At 36.8% G+C, this 26,538-nt stretch overlaps 2 protein-coding genes across 2 annotated transcripts; both read right to left on the bottom strand.

The window, feature by feature from the left end:
* Positions 1-2,826: 2,826 nt before the first annotated feature.
* Positions 2,827-3,532, bottom strand: SIFa (neuropeptide SIFamide). Its single transcript, XM_073989702.1, has 2 exons — positions 3,148-3,532; positions 2,827-3,077 (listed from the first exon to the last, which is right to left on the bottom strand). Exons 1-2 carry the CDS (start codon positions 3,281-3,283, stop codon positions 2,989-2,991), a joined length of 225 nt encoding a protein of 74 aa, XP_073845803.1. The 5' UTR covers positions 3,284-3,532; the 3' UTR covers positions 2,827-2,988.
* On the bottom strand, positions 3,530-17,070 carry LOC141405409 (uncharacterized). Its single transcript, XM_073989701.1, has 2 exons — positions 16,103-17,070; positions 3,530-4,291 (listed from the first exon to the last, which is right to left on the bottom strand). Exons 1-2 carry the CDS (start codon positions 16,909-16,911, stop codon positions 3,697-3,699), a joined length of 1,404 nt encoding a protein of 467 aa, XP_073845802.1. The 5' UTR covers positions 16,912-17,070; the 3' UTR covers positions 3,530-3,696.
* Between the last annotated feature and the right edge of the window lie 9,468 nt (positions 17,071-26,538).

Raw genomic sequence — 26,538 nt, 5'->3', positions numbered from 1 at the left:
CTTTCCTGATAGCAAGAATCTCCGCCTGAAAAACACTACAATTATCGTTCAGCTTATATGCGTTTTTAATTATTGGATTCTCGCAGTAGACGCCAGCGCCATACCTTCTTCCATCTTGGACCCGTCTGTATAAATTGCCAGACCGTCCAGAGGAGATATGCACTCAGCCCATGCGTCTCTGCTTGGGAATATAACGGTTAAGGAGTCAAACTTGAATCGCTTACGCAACCATTGTCACCTAACTCAAGTCGACTATCAATTAGTTTTAGGACATTCGAGTGTCCAAAGTGTGAACCACGCCAACACCCTGACTCCCGAAGTCTAAGAGCAGTCCTCGCCGCCTGAAACTAGATTAGGATATCCAATGGTTGGAGATCCAGGATGACGTTTAAAGAGGCTGGAGGAGTGCTCTTAATCGAATCGGTAATTAGCAGTGACGCGGTTCTTTGTACACTTGATAATTTGGAAAGTAGCGCTTTGTTCCCAAGAGCTTGCCACCAGACCAGTCCACCATATTTAAGTATGGGCAGGACCACTGTTACATACAACCAGTGTAGTATCTGTGGTCTCAGTCCCCAGCTTTTCCCAATGGAGTTCTTACAGGAATAGAGTGCCATGAGTCCCTTCTTCGTTCGCTCCTCTACATTTATTTTCCATGACAAGCGATGGTCCAGAATAGTGCCGAGGTATTTAGCTTCCGTAGAAAGTTCCAGGGCCACACCATCCAGGACTGGAGGCTCGAAATTGGCAACTTTGCGTTTCTTAGTGAATAGTACAAGCTCTGTTTTCTCCGGGTTTACTCCCAGACCGTTGTTCTGGGCCCAGTTTGAAAGTTGTACTAAGGCTCTTTGCATGAGCTCAGAAAGGGTTGGCAGGAATTTGCCACTTATCAGCACAACCACATCATCAGCATAAGCAACCACCTTGATCTTCAGGCGGTCGAAGCACACAAGTATTTAATTTATTACCAAAAGCCATAGCAGGGGTGAGAGAACTCTTCCCTGCGGAGTGCCTCTGTTAACAGATTTCCTCACGGAACTCTCTCCTATGCATCAGCTGATGATTCTACTCTTCAGCATTTCATCAATCCATTACACAAGGATGGAGGAAACACCTGCGTTGCTGAGAGCATTGTGGATTAATTCAAGCTTCACGTTATTGAAAGCCCCCTCTATATCAAGGAAGGCCGCCAGCGTGAAGCCTGAATTTTCCATATGCTTCTCAACATGCCCGACCACCTCATGCAGGGCAGTCTCCACTGATTTGCCCTTAGTGTAGGCATATTGTGATTTGCTGATGTTATTGGGGTTTAATTGTGTTCTAATTTCAAGATCCAATAACCTTTCTAATGTTTTCAAAAGAAAGGAAGAAAGACTAATTGGTCTGTAGTCTTCTGGCAAAGTATGACTTGGCTTCCCCGCTTTGGGGATGTAAGTCACCTTAACCTCCTTCCACAGACCAGGTATGTGCGATAACAATAAACAAGCCTTGAAAATTTCTACTAGGATTGATAGCGCCGGCTCAGCCACATTCTGTAGCATTCCCGGTATTATACCATCCGGTCCCGGTGATTTATAAGGCTGGAAACTGTTGATCGCCCACCGAATTCTTGTGTGATTAGTTTTTCTCTCAATGAGCTGTTCATCCTCGACGGTTCGGACTCGACTGAGATTTGCCCTTGGCAAGGCTCCGTCAAAGTCAACACAATCGGGAAAATGAACCCCTGACAGCAGATCCAAAGTCTCTAGACCGGAGTTAGTCCAGGAACCATCGCTCCGTTTGATACTTCCTATGGGTTTTGGGTCCTTAGATAGTATCTTACGGAACCTGACAGCTTCCTTAACTCCTTCTATCGACTCACTGAAACTAACCCAAGAATTTTCGTATAGCTTTCTTGATTTCACTCTTATACTTATTGAAATTGACCTTTAGTCTTACTGGCTTTATTGTAGGATTTCCTAGCTGCTTTACGCAGCTTGGCTAATTGTTTAGTCCACCACACCGGTTGGGATTTCTTCCCCGGATAGGTGATTGGACAAGAGTCCTCACTAGGAGGGAATCCACAGCTCTCTCGACCACCTCAACAGTATGGAGAGTGTTACTTCCACTTCCATACAATCTTGAGGCCGTCAGAGCTTCGAATTTATCCCAATCCGTTCTCCTGGGATTTCTATGAGGGTTCTGTGTTACCCCAAGTATAGAGATTTGAAATAGTATCATCTTGTGATCCGAAAAGGAGCACTTTTCTGATACCTTCCAGTTCTCTACATCGGAGTCGTCCATGTTGGTCAGGGTTATGTCAATGACTTCCTCCCTTAATCTATTTTGATTTAATCTATTTTATTTTTTTTTAAATAAAATTGAAAATGTACTCACCTCTGGCATTTGTGTCACTGCTTCCCCAGTGAAAGTGGTGGGCATTGACATCACATCCAAGGACGACCCGCAAGGTAGGTCCACACTTTGATATATACCCGATAAAAAGGTACTTTTTGAGTAGAAAGCTGTCAAACTTAAAGTTTCTTGCACGTAAATGAACATAGCATATATGTAAATATCAAATTTTTGAAAGTCATATTCAAAGATATTGATCAATATTTTCTTCATAAGCAAGCCTAGACTAAATTGATAAACGATAACCAATAACAGTAAAATGACCGATTAAATGTTTTTTGCCGATCGTCCTGTTTTTCGTCTTTCTGAATAGACTTTTTTACATTTTGTATATCACATCCAATTTGTGAAATACGTTTTGTAGTGATCTACCTTATTCCCACCTTTATAAGTAAAATAAATTCTTCATTTTTTGCATTACTTTTTCCAATTCAATACAAATATTTTATTTTAGACATAATACTATTTTTGTGGTTTACATATAAATTATTTAGATGATTTAGGTATACATATATTAGATTTGTTGTCGCATGATTTGGTCCATAACTCATGAAGGGAAATACACAATTAAGATGATCTCGATATCAATGGAAATTATTTACTCTCTGATTGGGGGAACCATGATTGGCAGGCTTCCATGGCAATTTCACACATTGCGGTCACAGCTTTGGCATTATCGTATTCTGAAAAGAAGGCGGAAACCCCGAATGTTACAAATAAAAACATATATATTATTGCCCTGTTTACACTTACCAACTGAATTACGTTTGCCAAAAATGCTGCCGTTAAAGGGTGGTTTACGGTAGGCAGCCTCGCTGGATTGCAACATAACTGCGGCCACAATAAAGGCAATGATGAGTAGGGCAAAGGAGAAACGAATGGCGAACATTTTGAGATTTTCTTTAGTGCAAGAGAACACGTTTGTTAAGACAATGAACGATGTTGATGAACTGATGTCAATCTGTGGTGGACACTGAGCTTTTATAGTGGAAATTTTAACTCACCAACGAACTAAGAAAGTGAACATGGAAATTGAAAAAAAAAACAAATCTCTGGGGACTTGGAAGGATAATTGAAAATTAATTGCTTATTATGGCAGATAATCAGAAGGCGAATAATTGAAAGATGTGTGATGTTCTTATGTTGCTAGTCAGACTTTTTGTGTTTTATTTCGAGTGTGACAATGTTGGGGATATAAACTACTAGGGATAAACACTAGAAAAACCCAAAACAAATTTAGCAATAAATAAACTTCAGTCTTTTAAAAACTCTATGGTTAGCATCCCAACTCTTCTCTCCAGTCTAACTTTTCATATCCCATTCGAGAATTTTGGAAAACTCCTTTTCACCAAATTCCAACATTTTTGCCTGTTCCAAACAAATGGTTTGCCTTTTCAAATTGTCAATGAGAAAGAGTTGCTTTTTGTAGGCATTCAGCAAATCGGCTCTTTGTTTCTTTAAACTTTTAATTTGTTTATCTTTAGCCTCCAAATCCAGACGTGCCTTTTCTTGTTGTTCCTTTTCTGCCTTTTTCATTTCACTTAAAGATGTCTTTGTATTTTCCAAATCTTCATTTGCCCGATAAAGGCGTTTCTCTAAATTTTTATTATTCTGTGTTAGAATTTTAATTTCACGCTTTGCAGTTTCCAACTCTTTTTGTTGTTTTAACTTTTCTTTACTTTGTTCTTTATTATGTTGATTAGCTTCTTCTAGCTGGGTTTCCATTTTGGTCAATTGTTGCTTTAGTGCATTATGTTTGCCAGTCGCTTGATCACGCTGTTTTTCCATCGCCTTAACTTGTTCCAGAGCCTTTTCAAGAAGTTCCTTTTGTTTGCTTAGCTCTTCGGTTATGCGAGAGTGATCATCTTCGAGGATGGTTACCTTGGATTTGAGGTATCTGAAAAGGAAATTAATGAATAGTTAAGAAGTATTAAGCTTTAAATTCGGCCAGGCCGAACTTTTTATATCCTCCACCTCCGAACTAAAATATAATAATTAGTTTTCTTTCTGTTACGAAAGTATATACGTCCATTTGTTGTGGGTAAGTTTTTTGAACCCTAAATGACAAACTATAGCCAACTTAGAAAGAACATATAAATAAGAACTTCCAAATACATGAACTTCCAAATATGGAACCGTAAACAGGTGAGCTAAGTACGTTTTTGTTGGAGAAGTTGTTTGATCACAGTGAACCCTTATATGATCATAAAATGTCTATTAAAACTTCAAAAATATCTGAAATCGGGCGGTACCGTTATTCCAAAACGTGGGCTTGTGTCCATATTTTTTGTGGAGAAATTTCTTAACCACTATGAAACATAAGTGCCGAAAATATCGATTAAAACTTCAAAATACCTGAAATCGGGCAGTACCGTTACACGTTGGCTTTTTCAAAACGTGTCCACTGTGTGGTGTAGGCTGGGCAAACTTTGGATGCGATGCAAATGCTCACCATTCCACTGGGAAAGCCCAATGTCCGAGATTAGTCCACATTCAAAATTCCTCTTGGGGAAGAAAGGCCTTGGTGAGTACATTAAGAACCCCGAAGGACAGATCCGCCGTGAGTCGAACTTCCGCTTTATGGCGTGATGAAGTTTTTTCTAGAGACTCTGTAAGCCATCAGGAATTAGCGTTATATCTTTGTTCACTGTTGATTTAGCTTATTTTGGAGATGGCATGTATTCAGTCAAATCGAATGAGGATTATTTCCGTGGAGCATTTCGACCTTCTAACTCGCTTCCTTCAATGTCCTTTATTTTAAGAGCCGCTATAAAAGTACCACAAGGTGACGTTTTTCAGCTTCGAAATGTTCTTCAAAAATTTCGCTCAGAATATTTTAGGTGCGGCTCTCATTGACAACTAATCGATGTCTTACAAGGTGTCTAGCAAAAACTTCATCACGCCATAATGCAGAAGTTCGACTCACGGCGGATCTGTTCTTTGGGATTCTTAATATACTCACCAAGGGCTTTCATCTCCAAAAGGAATGATCTCTGCCCCAAAATTTGTGTAATTTATGAATATGTAGCAGGGTTAACACACCAAAATTAAAACTGATTGAGGGAAGTGATCGATATAACCCTCACCGACATGGACGACTCAGATAAGTGTTCCCTTTCGGATCATAGGATGATACTTTTCCAAATCCCTATACGTGGAAAAATACAAAGTCCCCATAGAAATTCCAGGAGAACGAACCGTCAAAGCCCTGACGGCTTCAAAATTGTGCGGAAGCAATCGAGGAAGTCGAGGGAGCTGTGGATTCCCTAAATAATACTCTCCTGACTTGTTATGAGGACTCCCGTCCGTAAGTCGAAACTCAGTACGGATTGGGATGCATACAAAATGGCAAAACCTACGAAAATATCATAAGGGTCATTCTTGTAGAGAATTTTCACTGCTACAACATTTTTCTTAGTACCATTTTGATAGGTCTTGCGGTTTCCCAGCAAAAACTTAGAATCCCCCAAAAAATTAACTTTGACCGCGATTTATTTAAAAAGCGCTCCTGCGATTTTTTTTTTGATTTTTCTCATCTATGAACATTGAAGTTTCACAATCCGCAAAAACTTCCCAGGTGTAAGAGCACCGTGTGAACAATTAGTAACTACTACGTTAAGTCTAATTCCCTGGAGGAGAATAATATTTTAACTGATGATAATCACTATATACAGAAAAAATTTTGTGTGGAGGTTTTCTACCCACCGTGAGTGCGGTTCTATGGGGATTATATCGACGCCTCCAAACAATAGTATGCTAAGTCGACTTAGCATGTTTTCAAGTTCTTTACATTTTTATATTTAACGTCCTTTAACTTAAGTTCTGTCAAATTTTGGTAATAATCGGACAATCTGAACAGAAGTTATAAACCAATATTTACTTAGCATAGTACTGAAGGTCAAAGAAATTTCCAAACTTTTAGAGCTTGTACTGCAAAACTCACTGTTCAGAATTAACAAACTATTATTTGGAGGTGTCTAACGTCCTTTAACTTAAATTCTGTCAAATTTTGGTAATGATCGGTCAATCCGAACAGAAGTTATAAACAAATATTGACTTAGCATAGTACTGAAGTTCAAAAAAAATTCCACACTTTGAGAGCTTCTCCTGCAAAACTCACTTTTTAGACTTAGCATACTATTATTTGGAGGTGTCGATATGAAGACCAAACCCACCAATTTTTGGTGGAAAGTTTTAAACCACCAACGAAGACTTAACTCAAAATTTCAGCCATTTCGTTGGGATATTGAGGCCACAACCTGGAAAATACCGAAAATCGGTAGGTACCGTTCTTTGGGGGCTATATAAAAACGTGGACAGACAAGTTTTAGGTGGAAAGTTGTATACCCCCAACGAGGACCAAATACCAAACCTCTGCCATATCAGTAAGATATTGAGGATAAAACCTTGAAAATATATAAAAACGGCAAGTACCATTCTTTATAAAGATCTGGACATATACCGAAAAATTGCAGGTTGATAGTTTTATAACGCCAATGAAGACTGAATACCAAATGTTAGCCATTTCGGTAGGATATTGAGGCCACAACCTCAAAATATCGATAATCTGGAGGTACCGTTCTATGGAGGCTATCTGAAGACGTGGACCTATACCGACAAATTTTAGGTGGAAAGTTTCATACCCACAACGAAGACTAAATACCAAATTTCAATCATTTCGGTGGGATATTGAGGACACAACCTCAAAAAATATGAAGACCTATACCGGGAAATTTAAGGTGGAAAGTTCTATAACCCCAACGAAGACTACACAAAATATTTCGGCCATTTGGTGGGATATTGGGGCCACAATCTGCAAAATACAGGAAATCGGGAGGTACCGTTATATGTGTACCTATACCGAAAAGTTTCAGGTGGAAAGCTTAATACCGCAAACGAAGACTAAATACCAAATTTCAGCCATTGATGTGGGGTAATGATGCCACAACCTTCAAAATACCGAAATTGGCAATACCAAAGCATGGAGCTACGTTAACAATTTTCGTTAGAGATGTTTCGTGACCACTGGGAACCTCAAATGTTAAATTACAGGTAGTTCGATCCAAAAATGTAGCAAACATCTTCAAAATACCGAAAATCCGGAGGTACCGTTGTATGAGGGCTATACCAAAACATAGACCTATGTCGACAATGTTTAATGGAGATATTTTGTGATCTGGCTGGAAACCTCAAACGTAAAAATTACAGGTAGGTTGATCCAAAAATGTAGCATCCTCAAAATATCGAAGATGGGAATGCACCGTTGACAAGTTTTGTTGGAGACGTTTCGTGACCACTGGGAACCTCAAATGTCAAATTACAGCTATTTCGGTTAAAAACTGTAGCTAAAATTCTCAAAATACCGAAAATCGGGAGGTACCGTTATATGCGGGCTCTACAAAAACATGGACCTATGTTGACGATGTTTAGTGGAGATGTTTCATGACCACTGAGAACCTCAAATGTCAAATTGCAGATAGTTCGGTTAAAAATTGTGGCTAAAATTCTCAAAATACCGAAAATCGGGAGGTACCGTTATATGGGGACTATACCAAAACATGGACCTATGCCCATATCCTTTGGGATATAAGTTTGTTGATCACTAGGAACCCTAAGTGCCAAATTATTGCTAATTCGGTCTGCAAATGTGGCGAAGAACGTCAAAATACCTCAAATCCGGAGGCTATACCGTTATATGGGGGCTATACCAAAGAGTGGACCGATATAGTCCATCTCCGAACTTGACCTGCCTATGGAAAAAAGTCCCTCGGGTGCAAAATTTCAGCGCTCTATCTCAATTATTGCGGACGCTAGAGTGATTACAACAGACGGACGGATGGACGGATAGACGGATAGACGGACATGGCTAGATCGCCTTAGAATTTTATCCTGATCAAGAATATATATACTTTATAGGGTCGCAAATGATTAGTTCGATGTGTTACAAACGGAATGACAAACTTAGTATACCCTCCATACTATGGTGGAGGGTATAAAGATATGCGACCCGTCCGTACAAAAAAATTTTAATCAAACTCGTCAGTTCTACTTGTTTTTGTTTTAAATTGATAATCTGAGGGTATACCCGTACATATATTTCGGCAAAATCTACTGAAACTTTCTAAATTCTTTCTGTTGTTGTTGTTCTTTTTGATATAAGATACAGCAGATTCAATACGGAACATCAATTTTACATCGCATTGCATTACAAATTGTCTTAGAGAAAAGAACAGATAAGCATATAGGGTCCTAGTATAGGAAAAGTTGAAAAATTTAGCAAATTTTATTAATTTTTAGTGGTATAGGAAATTACCCTCGGAGTCGACTCCGGAGTCGGAGTCGTGAAAAAAACTGGCCTGGAGTCGGAGTCGAAGGAAAAATGGCTCGACTCCGAAACCCTGGTTAAAATCAGCAAAATACCGAAAATCGGGAGGTACCTTTATATGGGGGGCTATGCCAAAACATGGACATATGTCGACAATTTTTAATGCAGGTGTTTTGTGACCACTGGAAACCTCAAATGTTTAATTACAGGCAGTTCAGTCCAAAAATGCAGCTAAAATCCGCAACATATCGAAAATTGAGAGGTACAGTTTTATAGGGGCTATACCAAAACATTTACATTTCTTGACAATTTTTGATGGAGATGTTTTGTGACCATGGGAACCTCAAATATTCAATTACTGGTAGTTCGGTTAAAAATGCAGCTAAAATACGGAAAATACCGAAAATCGAGAGGTACCGTTTTATGGAGGCTACACCACAACATTTACCTTTGTTGACAATTTTTGAATGAGATGTTTTGTGACCACTGGGAACCCCAAATGTTCAATTACTGGTAGTTTAGTCCAAAAATGCAGCTAAAATCCGCAAAATACCGAAAATCGGGAAGTTTCGTTATATGGGGGCTATACCGAAACGTGGACCGATATAGCCCATCTTCGAACTTGACCTGCCTATGAAAAAAAGAAATTCGGATGCAAAAATGTAGCGTTTTTGGCTCAATTATTGCGGACGCTAAAGTGATTGCAACAGACGGACATGGTTATATCGACTCGGAATTTTGTCCTGATCAAGAATGTATACTCTGTAGGGTCGCAAATGATTATTTCAACCGTTACAAACGAAAAAACAAACTTAATATACCCTTCATACTATGGTGGAGGGTATAAAAATTTCAATTTTTTTCTTAAATTTTTCATGTGGCTATAACCGCTTATGCCTCGTGATTAGAGTTTTTGTCGGGTTAACCCACTTCATGAGGATTTACTTGACGTTTGCGCTATGGAATTGACATTTGAAACCCAAAACCCACTGGGTTAATCCGGTTAAGTGTAACCGGGGTATTAATCTATTATCCAACAAATAATATCCACAATAGAGTTATTATTTTTTACAACCTTATATCACTGTTTCATATTTTGTTGAGCTTTTGCCTAAGATTAGATAAAATCTTAATTATAAGGTGATTCGATAAAAAAGCTCGCGCACAAAAAGCTTTCCAAGTTTTCATGTATGAGCTTTTTTGAAAAAATTTTGGAGTCACTTTAAGCACATATATGGCTCAAAACAAGCTTTAAAGCCACACGACATAACCAAAATGACATAAGCTTTTGATTCTCACCAATTTTATCGCCATATCATTACATATATCTGGAAAAATGTATAAAATTGTCAAAAAAACATTTTGACGCTACATCAATGATTTTTGGTACATAGATTAAGAAAAAATCGTCATTCCAAATCTGTTTTTGTTAACAACTTCGATTGCTGCGCGCAAAAGATATAATCCCTTTAATTTTAGTAATTAGAAAAAATTCTAAAAACATTGCGGTTAAATGTAGTAGCTGTTATATGCTATTACCGTTAAGCGAATTTGTACCCTTTTGGATGATGCAAAAAAATAAAAATCATATTATTCCAAACTAGCAGACTCCGGTCCGCGTTTCTTACCCGTCGCAATGAGTTTTAATGACAAATGTATATGGACTTTATGCTTGACAATTCAAAAATAGGAATTTTCTACCTCACTTCTTTGGTCCATTGTCAAACCGATGAGGATTTTAAATTTACCAACAGATTTTGTCTGTAACCTTTCTTTTCTCATCCGGACTGTCGGATTTTTCGCCAATTGATGCGGTTAAGGATTTAATATCGTCCATGTTCCCTTCACTGTCTTTATCCTAAAGCGATCTAATTATAAAATTAAAAAAAAAAATGGTTAAGTCGAATTCTACCGCTTATTGAGACTTATATGTTTTAGTTTTTCATGGCTGATGGACCGTTGAACCTCATCATTTAAGGAAATTTGTAAATATATCGTTTTTCTTGATCAGGGGTGCAACCACCGTTGTCTCGTAAATTAATTTGCAAGCCGATGCAATCATAAGTTTAGCAAATATAGCGATTATAAAACAATAGACTCCCGAAATTCGTCTACAAATATATAGCATTATGGACCACGGGATATTCCTGAACATTTTCTGAAAATTACATGAAATTTGGTTCAGTAGTTTTTGGAAAAATAATGTATTGAAAGAGTGGGCGTTGTCATCAGTTTTCAATATATAACATATTTAAAAAGTGGGCGTGGTCCGGTATTTTGGCTCCATGTATGTACTTAGTATACACATAACCCCATTGCCTCCCAAAATTTATGCTGAAATCGATATAATCTTAAGTTTTGCTTATACATATAGCGTTTAAAAGAAAGGCGTGGGGAAGGTACCCAACTTCCTCCGAAATTAATAAAATATATATAACAACGGCAAACATTGAGCTTTTGCTGCATATTTGTTGGAAATCGGTTCAGTAGTACTTTACTTACTTACTTAGCTGGCCCATTACAGAACATTTGTTCCATAGCCCGAACTAAGAAAAGATCTCCAATTCTCTCTATCTGTTGCTTCGCACTCTGGAATACCGCGCCTTTTCATCTCTTCATCCACTTGTTTGCGCCATCTATTCCTTGGCCTACCAATTCTGCTTGCACCGCCAAGCGGTTCGTATTTATACGACTTTTTAGCAGGCTCATCTTCGCCCATTCTTATTATATGGCCTAGCCAACGCAATCGCTGCATCTCGATACGTTTAACTGTTTTGATGTCGTTGTACAGCAGACACAGCTCGTGGTTCATGCGACGGCGATATTCAGTAGTATTGGATATATTACATTTAAAACAAATAAGAACGGCGTTAAGTTCGGCCGGGCCGAACTTGTTATACCCTCCACCACGAGTTATATTTCAGTAAAATGGAACAATTAGTTTCCTTTCGTTTATTAAGAAGACTAATTACCAAATGTCAGCAAATTTTTTCGATCTATACCGACAAATTCCTGCGGAAAATTTTTAGACTCAAAGTAACTAATGTAACTAAAACCTAAAAAATACCAAAAATTAAGAGGTATGCTTCTATGGGGGATAAAGGAAGACGTGGACATATACTAATAATTCTTTTCAGGAATACTTTATAACCCCCTAGAAGACTAAATAATAAAATCATAGAATTACGAAAATCGGGAGGTATCGTTCTATGGGGGCTATATAAAGGCGTGGACCTATACCGACAAAACTCTAGGGGAAAATTGTATACCCCCAACGAAGACTAAGTACCAAATTGTAGTAATTTCGGTGTGATAATGAAGCTAAAACCTTAAAAATAGCGAAAATCGGGTGGTACCGTTATATGGGGGCTATGTCAAAACGTGGACCGATATAGCCCATTTGCAATACCAAACACCCTAGGAGTAATAGAAACTTCTATACAAATTACAAAGTAGAATTTTGTAATGATCAAGAATATATATACTCTATAGGGTCTCCGATGAATATTTCGATGTGTTACAAACGGAATGAAAAATTTAATCATACCTCCATATTATGGTGGAATGTATAAAAACAGGCGTGGCCCCAAAGAAGTACTACATTGTACTTAATTAATCTTTAAATTTTAAACCGATACATGCGTAATTTTTGTAAACATAGCATTTTTTTTAAACATCGCATGGTGGACGTACCCCGTTCCCTCTGGAATTCAATAAGATATGAAGCCTGTTTTCGGAGGCCATCCCTGTAAATTCCCTGACAATTTCAGGAAAATCTATTTTCCGAGTGCTCTGCACATTCTCTGAAGGGAAATTTTGATTCGTTTTTTATTAATGTCCGATTACTCTGCACATACTCTGAAAAGAAGTTTTATTTCGTTTTTTTTCGGTTAGTTTCCGAGTACTCTGCACATAATCTGAAAAGAAATTTTGATTTGTTTATTTTTCTCGCGAGCAAAATTCTCGAACTTCGGATGAGAGTTGACTGTCTACAATGAACGGTAAGGAAATTTTCTGCATGATGTAGCTTGTAGAGTAGAGTGGAATAAGATGGGGTACACACACCCCTGTAGTCGCAAATGCTGTTTTGTTTCTTTATTCTTTGCAGTTTTTTTTTGCATTTTCTTTCAATTTATTTTCTCCGCCGGCAAATAAACATCAACGCAAACATTTGAATTTGCAACTTTTGTGATGAAAAATAAATTTAACAAAAAATTATCTGTAAAAATAAATAGTAAACATATACATACATATGTTTTTATTTAATTTTTAAGGAACTTTAATTTAATTTCTATAAGCAATATCGCCTTAGTATTGCCTTTGAATGACCAAACAAGAAAATGAGTGTGAAGAAGAATCAGCAAATTGACACAAACATTATTTGCGTGTCTAAATTGCAAGAAAATTTAAAAGAAATTGAGAAGAAAATTTGTATTTTCAGTTTGAACGTATAAACGCGGACTTAGTTATTTCGCAGCAGTTAAGTGAGTAAGACGTAGCGGAACAAATTATTGTGTGTTTTAAAAGAAATGAATACGCCAAATAAAGAGCAACAGCGTGATGGCGTATGGAAACCTACAGTGAGTCAATTAAGTATTTTGCCTCTTTAGAAAATTGAAAAAATTTCAATAAATTCGTTTGAAACCATCAAATTAGTGGTCAAAAAGTCGAATATTTGTATGTACTATGTTTGTGGATAGTTTAGTATCCAATATCTGCAAGAACCGCTGCAAAAGGCTTAATGGTCTTCTAGATATTGACAAAAATCTATAACAACACAAAATATTTAAGCGAAAGGCTTAATGGTCTTCTAGATATTGACAAAAATCTATAACAACACAAAATATTTTACCTCAAAAAAGTATTTTGCCTTTTACATATTTTTTGAGAAAAAGACATTTTTGTTACTCACTAAAGATTTTTATAGTAACCGTTGGAGATTATCACATTATACAACTGTTTCGACACCAGTTGCACCACCTTGCGACATGTTTTCGCGGTTATTTTCTCCAATTTTTCTACATTAATTTCTTTGACAATATGTTTTATTAGTTTTGGTCATTACCGACATTAATCTCTAAGAAAATCAGTGAAAAATGATTCGCCGCTACCTTCAAATCCTAACAAAAGCGCAAAAAATAAATAAAAAGCTAAGATGCATCTCAAATAGTGAAAGAAATTACAGTTTGGAACTATGAAAATCAAGAACAGAGGCAAAAAATTATTTAAAAAATCGCGAAGGTCCTTCCTGACCGCTTCCAAAAATTAATCGTGTCTTCAATATTAATCTCGGAACCAATGTCTTGGATGAAGTGTCCACAAGGTTCCAAAATCCAAAGATATTGACGGTATTATGGCAAGAAAAAACCATATTATTTTTTAATAAATAAGACAAAATAGATCACTCTTTATTGATATTTTCCCGCAACATGTGAGGGTCATTCTATGCAAATATATTTAAATACCTTCGCCACTAAACCGCACCATTTTTAAAATCCAATTTTATAACTTCAGAGGTCTTGGCAAGGGATGATTGTTTCCCTATATTTTCCAATTATCTTCTAATGTTTTATTTGCTACATAACCATCAATATCTCTGGATTTTGGAACCTTGTGGACACTTCATCCAAGACATTGGTTCCGAGGTTAATATTGAAGACACGATTAATTTTTGGAAGCGGTCAGGAAGGATCTTCGCGATTTTTTAAATAATTTTTTGCCTCTGTTCTTCATTTTCATAGTTCCAAACTGTAATTTGTTTCACTATTTGCTATGCATCTTAGATTTTTATTTATTTTTTACGCTTTTGTTAGGATTTGAAGGTAGCGGCGAATCATTTTTCACTGATTTTCTTAGAGATTAATGTCGGTAATGACCAAAACTAATAAAACATATTGTCAAAGAAATTAATGTAGAAAAATTGGAGAAAATAACCGCGAAAACATGTCGCAAGGTGGTGCAACTGGTGTCGAAACAGTTGTATAATGTGATAATCTCCAACGGTTACTATAAAAATCTTTAGTGAGTAACAAAAATGTCTTTTTCTCAAAAAATATGTAAAAGGCAAAATACTTTTTTGAGGTAAAATATTTTGTGTTGTTATAGATTTTTGTCAATATCTAGAAGACCATTAAGCCTTTCGCAGCGGTTCTTGCAGATATTGGATACTAAACTATCCACAAACATACTACATACAAATATTCGACTTGTTGACCACTAATTTGATGGTTTCAAACGAATTTATTGACATTTTTTCAATTTTCTAAAGAGGCAAAATACTTAATTGACTCACTGTAATTGGGAAAGGCTGTGTTTTATAAAATCAAATTTATCAAGTTCAACAAATAAAAAAAAAATATTATAAAGTTCTTGTCAAACATCCGAAAATTTTCCGAATTTCGTATAAATCAACAGAATTTGTTCCGATTTTCGGATAAAACCTTCGAAAATATTAAGATTTTTTGCCGATTTTCGGTTCAAACATCAGAATTTTTTTCGAAAAAGTATCCGAAATTCATCCTATTTTCTGTCCATTTTCGAATGTTCTTTTAGAGTTTTTCCCGAAATTGTGCAGAAAATCCAAAATTCCCTTAAAATTTCCCTTCTTTTCATTCGAGTTTTTTTACAAATTGGGAAGAAGCTCTAATGTTCCTTCCGATTTTTTCCGACAAAACTTTCCGAATTCGTGGGCACCTACACACAATTTTGTTCCGATTTCGGAACGAATTCGGCATCAGAATCGGAAACTTGTGCAGAGTTTCGTTCCGAATTCGGAAAAAATCTGAAAAATGTTAGCTGGGTATCCTGTTTCATTTTGAATTCATCGAACAATAACTCTAATCTTCTTCATCTTTCCCTCATCATCTTCAACATACCCGGAATGAACACAATGTACCAACGGCCTCCGAGTGAATCAATCATCTATACTATTAGATAACCAAACCTGACTCTAAATGAACTCTAAATGACATCAGTCATTTAAAGCCGGCAGGGCTTTTGGAGCTTTTGGATCATTGTCTCAGTAAATATGGATTTTCCCGAAAAAAACCAACGGTTCCAATAGGGAGGGAGGTGCCCGAAATGGTGTACCGAGTGATAGTCCATATTTGAACCTGATCTTTGTCCTGAAAAATATTGCGATTAACAAATTTTTTACCAAACACGAACATTGCTTAATTGACACCAAATTGTCTAAAAACTAATTTCGTTCAAACACACATGGGGTCTAAAACTAGTACTTCGATGACGCACATTTTAATGTTTTCATAGGCTGAGGGTTTAATTAAACAACATCAGTTTTGAGACAAGCTGATTCGTTTAGGGATAAAACTATTTCCAACATTAGTCTGAACTCTAAAACTTATATTCACATCTATAACTTACTTGATCAATCCATCGGTGCTGACATTCTTTTTCGAACCAATTGTAATATTGCTAGCTTGGGAGTGACGACCATTTGATGTGGGCAAATCCTCGGCAGCAACAGATGCAACACTTCCATTCACACTTGGTGAATCCATCGACGACGTAGTTTGACTTCGAATGGCAGAACATTCATCTTTCAACAAAACCTCTAGAGAAGGACTTTTTACAAATTTCGGATTACGATATTTGATGGTAAATGTTGATGTGTTGGTTGGTGGAGAAGGCCGATTGCCGTTAAAACGATTTTGATTTGGAGCACGAAATGTTTCATTACCTCTTGCTGTCGTTGACGTACCGTGTGATGGAGGATATTTACGTGCATGTGTTTGAAATGATTTTATGACACTGGAATGTTGTCCAAAAGACGGTGCAGTTGTGGTTGGGGGAGGTGTTGGTGTGGGTCCCGTTACTGTTATCCTTGGTGATTGTAAGGGTTCATTGACTTGGCGGTTACCCTGACGATATGTGTCTCCTCTACCCACGGTCATGCTAAGGCGTTCCTTTGGATTTTGAAACAGTTGGCGAGTGTTGGTATCAAACACTTCAGTTGCTGGACCATCACCAGAACCACGTTTTCTTAAAAAAGTACTTTGACCTTTGGCTTTTTGATAGGTTTGAAATCTTGAGGGATTTCCATTTGCCGAATTTGTTCGATTTGAATGTGATGTTACATTATTCACTTGATGTTCCATGGCATTTGAGGCCATATAATTCAGTTGTTCATTTAATTTTATAAATTCTTTTTCTTTGGATAAAAGTTCAGCCATTTGGAATAATTTTGTAAAATTTTGATTTTCTTATTAGAAATGTATATTTTAGCAATAATTTATTAACAAAAAAATTTATGAACAGCACTCAAATTAAATTGGTTTCGAAATTTGTTTTGAAGACAACAATTCACCCCTGACAGCAAAAGCACTCTGTTGCTATTGTTGTTTGATTTAAATTCTCCAAGGAACTAAAGTATTTGGCATTTCCTTAATAAATACAAACCGCCCGCCACCAATCAGTCCATGAAATATTCCCTGTTACCCTTGGCGATTTTATCAATGTTTTATTTACTGTTTGGTACTCTACCGATTTACAAACTGCATACAGAAATGGGGATGATTTCTTTTGTAAGTGCAACATAACTAAAATTCCCATATTTTATTGATTTACTAAGTGGGCGGTAGGCAGTGTTAATGAACAAAATCATCTCCAAGCTTATTTCCGACGTTTTAGCAAAGAAAATATTGTGTGTGTTTATTGACCTCCAAATGAGGAACATTTTTTATAAATAAAATATACCTCAGCGGGAGCTGAGGAAATATTTCTATACGAAAATATGCCTCATTTGGGGCTGAAGAAATTTTTCTTTAAATAGCTGTATCATAAATGACCATAACAAATCCAGTTAGGATATAGCCATTTATGTAAATTTTTAGGGTTACTTCCGTAAATGTCACCAAAGCGGGAGTTACTCCCATTACTGTATTATTTTGAACCACGTCATCTCTCTAAAATTATGTTTTGTGGGACAAATTTGAATAAACTCAGATGAAGTCCGTCTTTAACCCTAAAACGTGTTTTTCATTTTTAGAGATTCCTGGCGATTAGTAAGATTTGGTTTATTCTGAGACCTATGGAATATTTGGATTTGATATGATCACATTTTAAAGGAGTTTTTGAAAGATTTTCGAAATAAGGACCAAAGGACTCCTTTGATGAACCACGTGAGGGTTAAATTTTTTAACAAAAATATAGTATAGTTGCCGAAGACACTATATACATAATAGCAAGGATTCCAACATATCTTAACTCGAAAAAACTAGAAATGGGCGGAACTTGCCCCGCCTACTTTGGTTACTTTCCGATGTAAACATTAAAAACGCCGATACACGTGTCTGATATTTTTAGCTCTACTTTCATAATCTACTTAGTTTTCCTTGTCATTTTTGTTGTTGTCGCACAGTGTATTCGAAAAGCTGGTGTGACACCAACTACGTTGATAATTGTGCCATGGGCTGACTAGAATATAAACAGAAATATATACCTAAGCAATGGCTTAGGAAATCTTCTTATATATAAAAGACAATGTGTGTATGTTAGTATGTTGGTATGTATGTTTGTATGTTCCGTATAGACTCCAAAACCGCTGAACAGATTTTCTTGAAAATTTCAGAGAATGTATAGGGAACACCCGCGGTGAAAATAGGCTACATATTTTCTTGAATTTCGGAGGGGGCGGGATACCTGCCCCATGCCATACATTTTTAAAAACCGTACTTTAGCAAGCCCAAATTTTAAATATGTTGTATATATACAAAATTACCGAACCGATTTTCCTGAAATTTTCAGAGAATGTCCAGGGAGGATCCGTGGTGAAACATATTTGTTGAATTTCGGAGTGGCGGGGTACCGAACGATTAAGTTAATTCTTCCGAACTTCCACCCCCCAAACCACTCTGCTCCGAAGTTCCACCCTCCGAACAACCCCGCTCCGAACTTCCACCCCCCGATCCTCCCCGCTCGAACTACCACCTTCCGAACTACTCTGCTCCGAACTTCCACTCTCTGAACCATCCTGCTCCGAACCACCCCGCTCCGAATTTCCCCCTCCGAACTTCAACCCTACAAATTGATGTTACTCGATTTTACTCTTAGACTATACTCTATTTGAGAGTTTAATAAAATTACATCTTCTTATATATAAAAGGCAATGTGCGTATGTTAGTATGTTTGTATGTTCCGTATAGACTCAAAAACTGCTTAACCGATTTTCTTGAAAATTTCAGAGAATGTACAGGGAACACCGGTGGTGAAAATAGGCTATATTTTTTTTTTTGCATTTCGGAGGTGGCGGGATACCTCCCCCATGCCCTACTTTTTTAAGAACTCTATATTAACAAAACAGACGAACAACATATCGATGAGAAAATTAATTTGCGAGACAATGGTTGTTGTGTCTCCAACCCCAGGTACTGGTTTGGGACCCAAAGACCCGACCACGCTCACTTTTTCAAGTCTTCTTATATATAAAAGGCAATTTGTGTATGTTAGTATTTTTTTGTATGTTTGTAGACTCAAAAACGACTGAACTGATTTTCTTGAAAATTTCAGGGGATGTACAGGGAATAACCGTGGTGAAAATAGGCTACATATTTTTTATACCCTCCACCATAGTATGGAGGGTATATTAAGTTTGTTTTTCCGTTTGTAACGCATTGAAATACTCATTTGCGACCCTATAAAGTATATATATTCTTGATCAGGGTAAAATTCTGAGTCGATCTGTGCACGTCCGTCCGTCCGTCTGTGGTAATCACTCTAGCATCCACAAAAATGGAGATAGAACGCTGAAATTTTGGGAAAATGCGTCTTTTGTTTGCAGGCAGGTCAAGTTCGATGATGGGCTATATCGGTCCACGTTTTGGTATAGCCCCCATATAACGGTACCCCCGATTTTCGGTACCCCCAGATTTTCGTTTTTAGCTACATTTTCAGACCGATTTAGCTATAATTTGACATTTAGGGTTCTTAAGTGTCAATAAACTTATATAACAAAAGTTGTGGACATAGGTCCACGTTTTGGTATAGCCCCCATATAACGGTACCCCCCGATTTACGGTATTTTGACGTTTTTAGCTAAATTTTCAGACCTATGTAGCTATAATTTGACATTTTTGGTTCTTAAGTGTCAATAAACTTATATAACAAAAGTTGTGGACATAGGTACACGTTTTGGTATAGCCCCCATATAACGGTACCCCCGATTTACGGTATTGTGCCGTTTTTAGCTACATTTTCAGACCGAGTTAGCTATAATTTGGCATTTAGGGTTCTTAAATGTCAATAAATGTATCTAGCAAAAGTTGTGAACATAGGTCCACGTTTTGGTATAGCCCCCATATAACGGTACCCCCCGATTTACGGTATTTTGACGTTTATAGCTACATTTTCAGACCGATGTAGCTATAATTTAATATTTAGGGTTCTTAAATGTCAATAAACTTATATAACAAAAGTTGTGGACATAGGTCCACGTTTTGGTATAGCCCCCATATAACGGTACCCCCCGATTTACACTATTTTGCCGTTTTAGCTACATTTTTAGACCGATTGAGCTATAATTTGACATTTAGGGTTTTTAAGTGTCAATAAACTTATATAACAAAAGTTGTGGACATAGGTCTTCGTTTTGGTACAGCCCCCATATAACGGTACACCCCGATTTACGGTATTTTGACGTTTTTAGCTACATTTTCAGACCGATTTAGTTATAATTTGACATTTGAGGCTCTTAAGCGTCACTAAACTTATAAAACAAAAGTTGTGGACATAGGTCCACGTTTTGGTATAGCCCTCATATAACGGTACCCCCGATTTACGGTATTTTGACGTTTTTAGCTACATTTTCAGACCGATTTTGCTATAATTTGACATTTAGGGTTCTTAAATGTCAATAAATTTATATAAAAAAAGTTGTGGATATAGGTCCACGTTTTGGTATAGCCCCCACATAACGGTACCCCCGATTTACGGTATTTTGCCGTTTTTAGCTACATTTTCAGACCGAGTTAGTTATAATTTGACATTTAGAGTTCTTAAATGTCAATAAATGTATATAACAAATGTTGTGGACATAGGTCCACGTTTTGGTATAACCCCCATATAACGGTACCCCCCGATTTACGGTATTTTGACGTTTTTAGCTACATTTTCAGACCGATGTAGCTATAATTTGACATTTAGGGGTTTTAAGTGTCAGTTAACTTATATAACAAAAGTTGTGGACATAGGTCCACGTTTTGGTATAGCCCCCATATAACGGTACCCCCCGATTTACGGTATTTTAACGTTTTTAGCTACATTTTCAGACCGATTTATCTATAATGTCACATTTAGGGTTCTTAAGTGTCAATAAACATATATAACAAAAGTTGTGGACATAGGTCCACGTTTTGGTATAGCCCCTATATAACGGTACCCCCGATTTACGGAATTTGGCGTTTTTAGCTACATTTTCAGACCGATTTAGCTATAAATTCACATTTTCAGACCGATGTTGCTATAATTTGACATTTAGGGTTCTTAAATGTCAATAAACTTAAAAAAATTGGGGACATAGGTCCACGTTTTGGTATAGCCCCCATATAACGGTACCCCCGATTTATGGAATTTTGACGTTTTTACTTACATTTTCAGACCGATTTAGCTATAAATTGACATTTAGTGTTCTTAAATGTCAATAAACTTATATAACTAGTGGACATAGGTCCATGATTTGGAATAGCCCCCATATGACGTTACCGCCCAATTTCAGGTATTTTGACGTTTATTTAGGGTTCTTAGTGACCAAAAAACTTATATTCGAAATAATTATGAACGTAGGTCCATGTTTTGGTATAGCCCCATATAACGGTACCTCGGTATCCCCATATAACGGATTTACGGTATTTTGAGAATTTTACCTCCAAGTTTTAACCGAATTATCTGTAATTTGAACATTTGACATTTGAAATTCTTTGTGGTCACCACACCTCTCCACCAAAAATTGTCAAGAAAGGTCGATGTATTGATAAAGCCCCATATAAAAGTACCTCCCGATTTTCAGTAATTTCATGATTTTAGCTACAACATTAAACCGAACTAGCAGTAATTTGACATTTGAAGTTCTTAGTCGTCACAACACCTATCCATAAAAAATTGTCAACATAGGTCCATGTTCGGATATAGCTCCCATATAACGGTACCTCGCAATTTTCAGTAATTGGCAATTTTAGCTACAATTTTTAACCGAACTAACCGTAATTTGACATTTAAAGGTTGTAGTGGTCACCACACAACAATTTTCAACATAGCCCCAATATAACGATACTCCCCGATTTTCGGTACTTTGAGGATTTTACTTAAAATGTTTAACCACTTTGGTCCATGTTTTGGTATAGCCCCAAAACAAACCTCCCGATTTTCTGTACCTTAGCTTTATTTTTTGGACGAACTTTCTGTAAATTGAAATTTAAAAACAAACAAAAATTCTGCAACAAAAATTGCTCTTTTAAGTTCATATTTTCGTATAGAACACATACCTCCGAACTAGCTGTTAATGACATTTGAAGTTCCCACGTTATACCGATTTTCGGTATTTTGAGGATTCTAGCTACAATTTTTAACCGAATTAGGAGTTATTTGACATTAAAGGCTCCCATCAAAAACTGTCAACATAGGTACATGTTTTATTATAACCCCTATATAACGGTACCTCCCAATTTCTCGCCCACCAAAAATTCTCAACATACATAGTTAGATATATACATAGTTAGATTCGGGGCCTCCCGAATGAAGCATTTTATGTACATTATCTGACATTTTAACGTACCCACTTAAAGTTGGGGACAGGAATGAAAATTAATTATTCCATTTTAGTTCAGAATATTTTATGGTGGAGGGTATGAAAAGTTCGGCCCGGCCGAACTTAACGCTTTTTTACTTGTTTGAATTTCGGAAGGGGCGTGGTAACTCCCCCTTGCCCGAATTTTTTAAAACCCCTATTTTAGCACGCCCACTTTTGAAATATGTTATATCTCCAAAACTACTGAGCCTATTTTCCTGGAAATTTCAGAGAATGTACAGGGAGGACCCTTGGTTATACATATATTTTGTTGAATTTCGGCGGGGCGGGCTACCTTCCCAATGCCCTATTTTTTAAAAACGCTATTTTAGTAATACTGACGAACGTGTCGGTGAGAAAGTTAATTTGCGAGGCAATAGTAGTTATGTCTCCGACCCTACTCATTTTGGGGCCTAAAGACCCTATCACTACCACTTTTTTAATATGAAATATCTTTGAAACTACTGAGCCGATTTTCATAAAAATTTCAGAGAATGTACCGGGATAATCCTGGTGAAAATAGGCTGCATATCCCCTGATGAAAATAAGCTATATATTTTGCGGAGTTTAGGCGGAGCGAGGTTTTAAAATTAATTTGATAGACAATGGTGGTTGTGTCTCCAACCCGAGGCACTTATTTGTGGCCTTAAGACCCGACCACGCCCACTTTTTTAAATATGTTATATCTCCAAAACTACTAAACCGATTTCCATGTCATTTTCAGATGATGTACTGGGATGGCCCTTGGTGTAAAAATGCTTTATATTTTGATAAATTTCGGAGGTGTGGTTTATGCCTTGCGCCCTATTTTGTAAAATGCGCTATATACTTACGAACCATAAGACCCAACCACTCGCACTTTCTTAAATATGTTAGAAATCATTGGAAATACCAGATGTTATTCATAACGAAGCTTTGGTCTTTTTGGAAAGCAAATGTTTAAATTAGAAGGCAACATATCGATAGATATAGATTCATCACTGGACATCCAACTGAATGAAGGGCACACATGCAATATTAAATAGAAGTTATCATCTGAAACGAATGTACGATGGCACAAAAAATAACCTAGAAGCTTTAGATCAATTCTTCTTTAGAACACTTCCAGTTATGCTATTGCAGCAGATGAAATATATGTATGCCTCAAGTCATCAGATTTTGGCGGTATGTTAAAATTGCATATCGACACCAACATTTCTGACGATTTTTTATTTATAGTCACTAATACAGGGTGTTTTTTTAAGCTAGATAGAACTTTAAATTGTAAAAAGTAACGCAAAAAATTAAATTTTGATGAAACTTTTTTTCTTTATTTGTTTCAGTATACTCTACCAAATCATCATGAATAGACTTACGCTTGAACAACTCTACGAAATTATCCAAATTTACTTTGAAAATCAGTCGTCGATTCGCGCAACTTATAGACGACTTCGTCATTTGTATGGCGTACATAATCGTCCATCTGAACAAGCCATTCGTCGTTGTTAATAAGCAAAATTGCCGCATATGGAGTGAGACCAATCCACAAGAGACCCTACAGACTCCATTACATCCAGAAAAATGCACCGTATGGTGCGGTTTTCACGCTGGTGGCATCATCGGACCTTATTTCTTCAAAAATGAGGCCGGAGCTCGCGTTACGGTCAATGGAGATCGTTACCGCACCATGATCAATGATTTTTTGTTTGAAAATATGGATGACATTGATCCGGAGGAGATGTGGTTTCAACAGAATGGCGCTACGTGCCATACGGCGAACGCAACCATCGACTTATTGAAATCAAAATTTGGCGATAAGTTGATTTCGAGAAGTGGACCTGTCGATTATTTCCTGTGGGGCTACGTGAAGTCACTGGTTTATGCTGATAAACCAGCAACAATTGATGCCTTGGAGGCCAGCATTGTTCGTGTTATTCGAGACATACGGCCAGCAGTGCTCGAAAAAGTGGCCAAAAATTGGTCGTCCAGAATGCACTTCGTCAAGAACAGCCGCGGTGCCCATATGCCCGAAATCATTTTCAAATGTTAATGTCACGTATTGATCTTTCGAATAAAAAAATTTTTGATTACAATTTAATTTTTTGTGTTATTTTTTACAATTTCAAGTTCTATCGGGCTTAAAAAACACTTTTTATAATTGATGATTTAATAAAAGTTAACATAACCAAGGGCCAGCAACGCGGACCGGGTCGCCTAGTCTTCTATAAGAAAATATACATCAGCGGGGCTAGGAACATTTTCTATAATAAAATACACTCAGCGGACGCTGAGAAAAGTTTTCTATAAGAAAATATACCTCAGCTGGGGCTGAGGAAAGATTTCTATAAGAAAATATAACTCAGCTGGGGCTGAGGAAAGATTTCTATACGAATAAAAACCTCAGCTGGGGGTGAGGAATGTTTTTTAATAAGAAAATATATTCATCAGTTAGGACTGAGAAATATGTTCTATAAAAATACACCTCCGCTGGGCCTGAGGTATATTTTCTTATATAGTGCCAGCTGAGGTTATTTTGTATAGAAAAATTTCCTCAGCCCTCCACTGAGGTATATTTTTTTATAGACAATATTCCTCAGCTACCCGTTTGAGGTATATTTTCTCTTAGAAAATGTTCTTCATCCCCGATGAGGTATATTTTCGTATAGGTAAATTTCTTCAGCCTCCATTGAGGTATTTTTTCTTATAGCAAACTTTCCACAGCTCCTGCTTAGGTATATTTTGTTGTAGAAAATGTTCCTCAGCCTCGGCTGAGGTATATCTTCTATTAGAAAATGTTCTTCAGCCCTGCCTGAGGTATATTTTCTTGTAGACAATATTTCTTAGCCCCCCACTGAGGTATATTTTCTTATAGACAATATTCCTCAGCCCCCCGCTGAGGTACATTATCTTACAGAAGATGTTACTCAGCGCCGGCTGAGGTATATTTTCTTATAGAAAATGTTCCTCAGCCCCGGTATATTTTCTTATAGAAGTTATAGAAGTTATTCTTCAGACCAAGAAATGCTAATATAGTGAGGTTATTGCACTTCTTTTAATTATTGTTCTCTAAAACTTGACATCAAAGTTTAATGCACCATCACTCTACAAAGAACGACTTGTCATCAATCTCGCACTTAAAATTCAGAGTCCCATTAACATTTAACCAAAAAAAGTAAAAATACTTTTTTACATAAAAATCTACGTTTGTTGGTGGGTGTAACATCGATCAAATGTTAAATAATGTATAGATTACCAGTAAATGTGCCAATCAGGTTTGGAGAATGCCGCTTTTGGCTAAACTAACCAAAAATTAACATTATAACCGCTATGATGATGTCTCAATGACACACGCATTCAGAATTTTTGTATTTGACTTGAAGAAGGGGAAATAATAAATAAAAACATTTTGAGTTAAGCTACGAGTGGCCCCTGTATGGAGGTAGAAGCTTTGATTTAATGATGAATTGAAATATGTGTCGATTAGAACTTAGCAACGGCAACATGTTTTACGTCATATTGCTTTTTTATTAAAATTTAGAATGGCCAAACGAGCTGTACGTATATGAAATGCCGTTAGTTATTGTAAGTTGTGTTTTAATTCACAATTATGTTTTAATATTGTATTAAAGTAAAATCGAATTGGAAGGGAAGTATAGCCAAAGAACAGTTATTCTCTAATACAACATATCATTAAAGATCTTACTAATAATCGATCATCGAGCTTTTTATATTGAAGAGTTCTTTATAGATCAATTGTCCATATTTTGTTATGTCTATCTTTCTGCTGTTATATTGCAAACTTTTCGGTTACTTCCTCTCCTCGTGGATTACTCATTCTCCATTCAATTCAATAGAAGTTTCACATTTTTGAGCTTGTTTGCAATCCAATACGATTCGTTTCGATTGAGGGTAATTAATTTATGCATATGTATGGATGTATGAATATTTGCTCTACCACCCATGTCTGTTTCCATTGGATCTCTATGCTTGACTGATTATACAAATTTATGTAGAAATTGAAAGGAGGCGTTTTTAATTCTTT

This window comes from Musca autumnalis, unplaced genomic scaffold (assembly GCF_047663935.1).
Source record: "Musca autumnalis isolate F117 unplaced genomic scaffold, ASM4766393v1 scaffold_5, whole genome shotgun sequence".
Taxonomy (NCBI): domain Eukaryota; kingdom Metazoa; phylum Arthropoda; class Insecta; order Diptera; family Muscidae; genus Musca; species Musca autumnalis.
This window is presented reverse-complemented; position numbering and strand designations above follow the sequence as displayed.